Genomic DNA, 10,365 nt, shown 5'->3' with positions numbered 1-10,365 from the left:
TTTGCAAAAAGAATCAAATCAAACCAAACAACGAAACTCAAACTGCGAAAGAAACAAGCTTCGATTACTAATCTGGACTAAAGTCAAATTTTACAGTAACAAAAACTTGTTTAAGTTGATTAAACAAATAGAGGGCTTCGAGACAAAACTCTAGGCGCTTGAATCGCCTGATTTCGATAAACGAGCGAAAAGTTAAACTAAAACAAAAATTAGATCACAAATCGCGATCAAAAATAATCGTGAAAAATCCAAGAAAAAGAAAACTGACGAACAGACTAACGAACGAACGTTCGCTGTCTACGGCTAACGGGCAAAAACTGTTCGTTAAAACGAATGTACGGACGAACGTCCGCTATATAACTAAACCGGAAAAAATAAATAAAACCGATCTAAATAAAAAACGCATCTAGGTTTTTACCAAAAAACGAACCGGTCAAAGGAAACCGGTGGCGGTGGCGGCGAACTCCAACGGCTCCGGCGAACTCTGGCGACGGCGGCGAGGTGGCAAGGCGGCGGGGCGGCAGCGGGCGGTGTCGTCGGCGGGCTGGCGTGGCTAGGGTTTCAGCGGGGCGGGCTGCAGGGTTGCGGCCTCTGCAGCTTATAAAGCCCCCCCCCCCCCCCGGGCAGAGTCCCGGGCGGGTACGGCCCAAAGTCGGTTTCCTCTTTTTTTTAATATTCCATGCAGAAAAACGAATAAAAGAAATACTAAACAGACTCCAAAAATCCTGAAATAAATTTTCCCCGTCCTTTAAAAATCTACCGGACAAGGTGAACATTTATTTCGGCCTCTAGTGCAATTTTGAAAAACGCATATTTTTCCTAATTCAAATAAAATAGTGATAAAAATCCGAATAGAACTCTTATTTGATTTTAACATTAAGTCTCCAATATTTCTTCATTTTTGAGGAAGTCATTTTATCCCCTCTCTTTTATTTTTATAAAAGAAATATTCGAAGAGAAAATAATTAAAATCAAACGATCCTCTTTTCAAAATTCGAGAAAAACTCAAATATGAAAATAACAAAATCCCCAACTCTCTCTATGGGTCCTTGAGTTGCGTAGAATCTCTAGGATCAAGCCAAAATGCAATAGAATATGGTATGCAAAGATGACCTAATGTATAACATTCCAAATTGAAAATTTGGGATGTTACAGAATTGAAATATAAAGAGAGCATCATGAATTACATGGCAAGCACATTTAAGCCTAACATACTTCCTATACATAGGGATTTTGTGAGAAAATAATTTGTGGGAACAAGAATCAACTAGTATAGGAAGGCAAAACAAGTATAACTTCAAAGTTCTCAACACATAGAGAGGAAACTTGATATTATTGAGGTATGCAAAAGCATATGTTCCTCTCTCATAATAACTTTCAGTAGCATCATGAATGAATTCAAGAATATAGCTATCACATAAATCATTCTTTTCATGATTCGCAAGCATAGAAAATTTATTACTCTCCTCGTAAGAAAATTTATTTTCATCAATAGTAGTGGGAGCAAATTCAAGAAAATAACTATCATGTGTTTGAAAATTAAAATCATGATGATAATTTTCATGGTTATCATTATTCAATATAGCATACATGTCATCACCATAATCATCATAGATAGCAACTTTGTTGTCATAATCAATTGAAACCTGTTTTGAAATAGTGGATTCATCACCAAATAAAGTCATGACCTCTCCAAATCCACTTTCATAATTATTACAATGAGATTCAACACCCTCCAAAATAGTGGGATCATTATTACCCAGAGTTGACACTCTTCGAAACCCACTTTCATCAATATAATCATCATAAATAGGAGGCATGCTTTCATCATAATAAATTTTCTCATCAAAACTTGGGGGACTAAAATATCATCTTCATCAGATATAGCATCCCCAAGCTTGTGGCTTTGCATATCATTATCATCATGGATATTCAAAGAATATATACTAGCAACATTGCAATCATGCTTATCATTCATAGTTTTATACCAAACATTTTATCGAATTCTTCTTCTATCAATTGAGCACAATTTTCCTTTCCATCATTTCCAGGAAAGACCTGATAAAGATGAATAATATGAGGCAACCACAATTCTGTTTTTTTGTAGTTTTGTTTTTATAAACCAAACTAGTGATAAGACAAGAAACTAAAAGATTCAATTGTAATATCTAAAGATATAATTCCAACCACTCACCTCCCCAGCAATGGCACCATAAAAGAGCTTGATATCTACTATGCAACTTTATCCTTGTAGACTCGTGTTGGGCCTCCAAGCGCAGAGTTTTGTAGGACAGTAGCAATTTTCCCTCAAGTGGATGGCCTAAGGTTTGTCAATCTATGGGAGGTGTAGGATGAAGATTGTCTCTCTCAAACAACCCTAGAACCAAATAATAAAAAATCTCTTGTGTCCCCAGAACACCAAATACAATGGTAAATTATATAGGTGCACTAGTTCGGCGAAGATATGTTGATACAAGTGTAGTAATGATAGTAGATATTGATTTTTGTAATAGGAACAATAAAAAACAGCAAGGTAGCAAGCAACAAAAGTGAGCACAAATGGTATTGCAATGCTTAGAAACAAGGCCTACTATTTATACTTTCGCTACTGCAATCCGTCAACAATGCTGATAAAATTGGATCATATAACAATCCCTCAACATGCGACAAAGAATCACTCTAAAGTTCTTATCTAGAGGAGAACATAAGAAGAAATAGTTTGTAGGGTACAAAACCACCTCAAAGTTTTCATTTCCGATTGATCTATAGAGCTACTCCTATAAGTGTCAAGAATAGCCCAAGAGTTCTTACTAAAATAACACCATATGATACACATCAACAAACTCTAATGTCACCTAGATACTCCAATGTCACCACAGGTATCCATGAGTTAATTATACGATACACATCAAACAATTTTAGATTCATAATACTCAATCCAACACAAATAACTTCAAAGAGTGCCACAAGATTTCTACCGGAGAAACAAGGACGAAAACGTGCATCAACCCCTATGCATAGATTACCCCAATGCCACCTCGGGAATCCATGAGTTGAGTGTCAAAACATACATCAAGTGCTCTCAAATCCATAAAAGAATTCAATCCGATAATAACGAAATCTCAAAGGGAAAACTCAATTCATCACAACAATATAGAGAGGGAGAAACACCATATGATCCAACTATATTAATAAAGCTCGCGATACATCACAATCGTGCCAAATCAAGAACACGAGAGAGAGAGAGAGAGAGAGATCAAACACATAGCTACTAGTACAAATCCTCAGCCCTGAGGTTGGACTACTTCCTCCTCATCATGGTGGCCGCCGGGATGATGAAGATGGCCTCCGGTGGTGATTTCCTCTCCGGCAGGGTGCCGGAACACGGTCTAGATTGGTTTTTCTTGGCTATAGAGGCTTGCGGCAGTGGAACTTCTCATTTAGGGTTATTTCTAGGGGTTTCTGTATTGATAGAATTTTTTGGCGTCGGTCTCACGCTGAGATAGGTCTCGAGGGGCCCACTACCCACCAGGGCATGCTAGAGGGGGGTGGCGCGCCCTGGTGCCTAGTGGGCAGCAGACCCCCCCCTCAAGTGGTTCTTTGCTCCAATATTCTTCATTTGTTACATAAATATCTCCAAAAAGTTTTATCCAATTCCAAGAACTTTTATTTCTGCACAAAAAACAACACCACGGTAGTTGTGCTAAAAACAGCGTCTGTCCGGGTTAGTTACATTCAAATAATACCAAAACCATATAAAATTGTTGTAAACATGGCATGAATACTTTCATAAGTTATAGGTACGTTGGATACGTACCAGTTGTACCTTCGTGGATGACAGTAAGATCTTCGCCGATAGCAATTAGATGAGTGGTGGGCAGGTGAACAAACTCGACTCCCACAGGGAGCTCCTCGATCTGATCTGACACCGAGATTAGGAACTCCGGTTTGACGATTTCCTTGATCCAATCTAATATCACAAGCAGGAAGAATTTCTCACACTCCTCCATGGCTTCATCTAAAATGGAACCATGGGAAGCGACTTTAGTATCTGATTCGACATCAATCCCGGAACAAAGTTCACGCCCTCCGCCAAAGCTTGATCCGAAATACCACATTGGGGGAGTGGGTTTGGGATCCAATTTGACACTGATCTCGTTAAAGGTTTATCACGCCCATCCTCGGCCTGATCTAAAATTGGGTCTGAAGAGAGCAACTAGTGCTGCTCCTCAGACTGGCACGAAACCAAGCCTGAGAAGGTTAGCTCTCCACAGAGTCCATTGTGTAACTCCATACTACCAAACCTAACAGTCTGGCCCGGAGTAAAGGATTTGACCTGGACGAGGAGGCCACTTGAGTTGGCAACGAGTGTCACGCCACCAAGGATGAACATCTGGTTCGACACTAAGATTGTGTTGGTGCTGACCTGAGTGTTGATCATGAGTCCCATCGAACCGTGACGATCACCTAGCAGGACCTGCATGGGACACCACAAATGGAGCTAAATATGGCGGATATCCTAGCAGGGTGTCCTAAGCTAGGCATCTTGGGACGATGTTACTAGAGATAAAAGATTTACCTAGGTTCTGGCTCTCCGAAGAGATAAAAAACCAAACCATGCTTGTTTTTATTGCCTTGGATTGTGTATAAAGTACAGGTAAATTTATGTCTACTAGCTTGTCCCATCGGTTTATATAGGATATAGGGGGTCCTAGGGTACAAAATCCTAGTCGGCTACATACGACAAGGTCGATTCCTCCACGAATCCAACATCTTGTCATGTGCGCCAAGTCTTCTGGATCTTCCTTGTATATGTCATGGGCTGCCCGAAGTAGCCCATGACAAAATCGACAAGGGTCCTCAGCCCAACCCACCAAGCCAGGTGTCAACATGGTGAGAGGACCCTTAGCCAGGACACCAGCAAATAAAATGTCTCTTAGCTCATGCTACCAAAATAAAAAACCCTGGGGCATCTATCTAAAAATAGCAATAACCTATTGCCAAGCACTTATATAGATTATGGGGGGTATTAAAGGTAAAATTTATTATTTGCATATCACAATTCAGAAGAGTTAAAAAAGAAAGAAACCCAAATGGGTGGTTCTACCAACCCCGATTCTGTTCAGAGTCACCCCCTCTAAAATTTCCCATTAGGTTTTCCCACTACACTGCGCCGCCTCACGACATCGTCTTCGACCTCAGCATACCAAGTATCAAGGACCATCTTCTCAGGTTGAGATCTAGCGCCCATATTTTGGTATTTTCCTAGTTTCAGTAGAATAACATGCCTTTTGTTTAACACACGAGTTGTGATTTCAGATTAAAAGGAAGGGTTTTGGGTGCTGATGTATTAGATCTAAGCTATTCAAGTGAAAGGTCTAGGATTTCATGGATCTAAACAAAACTATGTCACAAGTTGAAGGCGATGATGCGCCTTTCTTACAGGTAGAACGTAAGGTGGAAAAAACCACGGATCTACCCATGGATGATAGTGTGGGCATAGAAGAGGGGAAATCCAGTAAGGGCAGGAACGGATTGGGTGAGTCCGTATGTTCGATTGATCGCATACAGATTCTAGGAAACACCAAAGTACTAGATGTCGAGGGGGGAGGGGAGAGTGGAAATGGTATCTCATTAGAGGATATGAATGATCAAAATCATCTTCAACCTGCACCATTTAGGAAAGATGAGGAGGGAAGTTCGTTGTTAAAGATCTCAAACCATTCACTGATGTTTGACAACGCCCATAGTGATGAGGACTCTGGTACTAAGGAAGAGCAGGATAATTTCATGAATGAACTTGAACGATTCCACAAGGATAATTCAATGGAATTCAGGCCCCCAAAGTTCTATGGAGAAGGGTTGAATTACCTTAATTAAGTACTACATAATTTTTAATTCCTTAATGATACAAGGTTCTATGAGCATATTGAACCTACTAACTTGATATTGACTATATTTTTGTAGGTTGTGGAGAAAGGTGAAGAAATTGGGTCGGTATAAACAGGTGATCATTCTCTGATGTTTACATCCCTCTATATAACATGAGCTATGAATTTGATTCCCTTTCACCCTATGTATTTACATCTAGATATGTTTTTCTACATTAGCACATCTCAATTGGACACATCTTATATCCCAAGCAACTGAATATATCCTATAAACTACGAACCACCATTTTGGTGAAATTTTATCCCTTTTCATTTTCATAATTATGCAAAACAACCAAAAAATATAGATTCATTCATTATTTGTTTTAGTGTGTTGTGTGTTTAATTAGTCCAACTACCATATTTGTGACCATTGTTAAACAATCATAACATCATTTGGGTTTCTTCAAGTATTTTACTTATTTGAAACGAATCAAATTCTACCCAAAAAAGGTAAAGAGTGGTATATTCATACTCACATGTACCATAATGATATTATAACTCTTTTTATATGCAATCTATTTCATGTATGGTTCATTTTTTGGACCAAGTTCTGTATCTTGCCATAAATAAAATATTCATTCATTATTTAATGAACCTCCTTGGCTTTTTTGTATATTTTAGTAAAATGATTGAGATTGTGGTAAGACACTGCTCTTGATGCTAACAATCGGTGGGGAAACCATAATCACTAACAATTTGTTGAAAAAACTAAGTTAACATTGAATTTTGTACCCAAAATGTTCTTCAAGAGAACTCCAAATTAAGAAGATGGAAAAGATAGCTATCCAAAATATTTCCATCAACATTTTACACCCAAACATAGATTAGTGCACCACTCGCAAATTGGGTTTCTTTGAGAAAAATGATGACATGCTCACTTTCCCTCAGAAAGGGATACAAGTTAGTACTCTTCGAGCCACCAAATTAAATGTGATATACAATACATTTTTGTATGTATTAGACAATGTGATTCTCTATATTTTATTATAATACGTTTTTGCAATATTTATCCAATGTCCAGCACATACTTAATTACTAACAAATTGCACCAATAGGTAACATTAAGCAGAAAGTGGCGCCAAGTGGGAGAGTCTTTTGAACCACCAAAGTACGAATTCCACTTCTCCTGGAAGAATTTTGATGGAATTTTCATTTATGAACCTCGTATTAAATTGTTCAATGACATGAACTTGAGTAAATTGGCATATGATCTTATTTTCCTTCTTGGTTTTATGTGTTTTGACAATCATATTTTTGTAGGACATGCACAAATGTTTCATGGTCCTTTCATAACTTCTACAAGAAGGTGCTTCTTATATTCTGCCCGCCCTTCTATATATTTTTTAGTTGTGGTCTTCTTGTGGTTCATTCATGCAATGGTTGATGACCTGATGGGTCCCAAGCTAAACAGTGGAATACAAAACTTAGTTAAAATATTCTATGTGTCTTGTAAAATGAGCCTTTACCAACTAAAATTAATTCGACTTTTCTTAAGTTTCACAAAGTTGTCAATATGGCTTTATGGCTTGTAGTCTAGTCTTTACAACCAATATAGTGAAATTAGAATAATTTTATGCTAAATAATTTAGATATATACTCCCTCCATAAACTAATATAAGAGCGTTTACATTACTACTTTAGTGATCTAAACGGTCTTATATTAGTTTAGAGAGGGAGTATGTGGTAGTAATATGTGGACTGGATCATGAGCATCCTATAAAAGGAAGTGGTGTCTCATGGTTAGATAAATTGAAGTAGAATATATTTTTAATTATATTATGAGAGCATCAAGAATAGTTGACTATTCTTTTAATTAACCTCCATTTGAGATACATTTATTGTTCCCCCTGTAGGTACTCCTTAAATATGAGATGGAAAACAGTGACACATGTAGGTTCAAGGCCATTCCATCTACCTCGACAAAGCAAAATGCTTTGGGAATAGAGGTGCGACATTACAAGCATAACATATGCTATTAAATAAGGAAATAAAGTAAATATGACTCAGTTGGTAGATAATTTAACAAAAAAGATTCAAATTAATTGAAAATTAAGTTTGCATTTGAAATCATGAAATATATTGAACATAGTGTTGATAGGATGATAATGTATACATCTTAAATACAAAAGACATGCAATTTTAAATGTGGCACCAAGATCCTGAATGCGAACTATAATTTTATTTTACAGATGAGTGAGACAAGTGTTCTTGGAAGATTTCAAAGGGAGTCTGCAACTCTTGCAATCCAAAGATGTCATTATCAGAGATCGCCACGAAATGGTAAGTTTCTAATTTCAAGGGGATACTTTACTTGGAGAAAGATGAAACTCCTAAAGGATTGGTATTTTTCTTGAATTTATTGATTACCCTCATTTATGTTATTATATATTTTCAATTGGATTTTTATAGTTTCACTGAAGAGGAAAACGGTGTCAACCATTGAAGATGATAAAGACTTACAACACGGAGTTGATAATATACAGTAAATCTCTTCTTTTAAATATCTCCAAAAACCATTGAACATAACATTTTTCACATTTATGTTTTTGTTACTAGCCTTGTTTATTTACAAGTAAGTTCCATTTATGCACCTTTTATTCACATGAAAACTTAGCTTTTTTGCTACATTCCTCTTCACACCATTTCATTACTTGATAAATACTCAAGAAAAGAATAAGAATACATGTAAATAATAATAATAATATTAATTTTAGCTATCTATCTCTATTAATATAGGAATACTATGAAAAATAAAGATATTCAACTATAATTTCAAGAAATCATAACTTCTCTGAACACGAAGTTTTTTTTATACCATTTTTGTAGTGTATATTAGATTAAAATATATCATTTCTTTATAAGTGAAAAGTTGTTTTGGTACATATTTTCTAGTGTACCTTATGAAATTTTAGTATTTTTTTGTTTCTCATAATTTATTATGAATTAGTTATTATTCCAACCCAGTGAATAAATAGAAAAGTGGGTCATCGAAAATACGGCATACACCCTCGCTGAAGCATGACATACCACAAAGTCAGACAGAAAACACATAGAACTATTCCACCAATAGGATTAGTTTTTGAATAATATCATATTCTTTCTCTCGCTTTATTGTTTCAGTTTTCGTGGATGCGGTTGGCTAAAAATGATTGTTATTTGCAGAAGTAACTCAACAATCATCGATATGGGATCTCGAGCTGATTGGGTGAAGATAAATGTTCTTATATCTGTAAGCACCACATGTTAAGCTATAGTTCTCATTCTATGATATCAACTATGCCAATGAATTTCTTACATTATCTGAAACCATTTCTTGATCTCAGATAGATACTAGAAGTTGTGGATGTTTTGGTGTCATAAGTTGAGCACAAAAATATTGGAAGTGTGTATTGTATGGGTATTTTGTAACATAATAACTATATTTTGTTGCAGAAATATCAGTATCAAGTATATGCATTAGTTCCTGGTCTTCTGCGTGAAGAGGTATAGAAATTAAATAAATGCACAATAAGGGTGTAGTTATGCATTGGTGGTTTAATTACTCATCAATTATTCATTTTCCATACATTTTTCTCATGCTTGTCGTAAAATATGGAGTAGTGAGTTTGCTTATAGACATTTATTAATTCATGTTTTTTTGTAGCTTCAAGTTCTTTCAGATCCCGTCGGTCGTTTAATAATTACTGGAGAGCCTACACAACTAGACAATCCATGGGTGTTACTCGCTTCCAGAAGGTATGTCAAACACTTGAACTACATCATGATGGTCCTACCATTTTATATTAGATTAGCTAAATGTCTTTCCCCTTTCATAGGTAATTCACTTGCCCTCTCGCATCGATCCCAACACAACCTTGGCAAATCTTGGCCAGTATGGGCGTTTATATGTTTGTGGCGCATTTGAGAAGTCATCATCATAATTATCTAAAAGATAAAACCGCCATGGTATAGGTACATCCTAATTTCTTTTAAACATAGTGCAAATATCATATAAAAGTGTCCATTGTTCTCATTTAATCTATCATTTTGGAGCATTTAGAACTCTCTATTGTTTTTAGTCTCAACTAACACTATAAAATCTTGTGTTGGATCGTTAGTAAAGAAAAATAGTGAGTTCATATGTGAGGGTAACGGTAGACTGATGGCCTAACTCTCAGCTCAACTTGTTAGACGCGGGAAATTTTTTTAAATAAATTTTGGGGTTCTTGGTTCCAATTCAACTTTGTCAATTATGGTGAATTAAAGCCACCCCCTCTACCGGTAGTTAATCATTTTTGAATTCTAAGTCAATTAGCATGATGCATTGTTTTACGACATGATGAGCATGTGAGGGCCCATATCGAGATGTACTTGGTTGTTCTTACTTTCATGGCGAATGAGCAACTATATTGTTCCTCTCATTTGCTCCCTTCACTACCCATATTCTTCCATG

The 10,365-nt window shown here is 36.5% G+C and overlaps 1 protein-coding gene across 1 annotated transcript; it reads left to right on the top strand.

The window, feature by feature from the left end:
- The first annotated feature begins 5,481 nt into the window (after positions 1 to 5,481).
- Positions 5,482 to 9,752, top strand: LOC123153551 (AT-rich interactive domain-containing protein 5-like). Its single transcript, XM_044572628.1, has 7 exons — positions 5,482 to 5,876; positions 5,968 to 6,007; positions 6,989 to 7,041; positions 7,194 to 7,239; positions 9,366 to 9,416; positions 9,577 to 9,668; positions 9,749 to 9,752. The coding sequence occupies exons 1-7, from the start codon at positions 5,482 to 5,484 to the stop codon at positions 9,750 to 9,752; spliced, it is 681 nt and encodes a 226-aa protein (XP_044428563.1).
- Positions 9,753 to 10,365: the final 613 nt, after the last annotated feature.

Source organism: Triticum aestivum, chromosome 7A (assembly GCF_018294505.1).
Source record: "Triticum aestivum cultivar Chinese Spring chromosome 7A, IWGSC CS RefSeq v2.1, whole genome shotgun sequence".
In the NCBI taxonomy this organism is placed as follows: domain Eukaryota; kingdom Viridiplantae; phylum Streptophyta; class Magnoliopsida; order Poales; family Poaceae; genus Triticum; species Triticum aestivum.
This window is presented reverse-complemented; position numbering and strand designations above follow the sequence as displayed.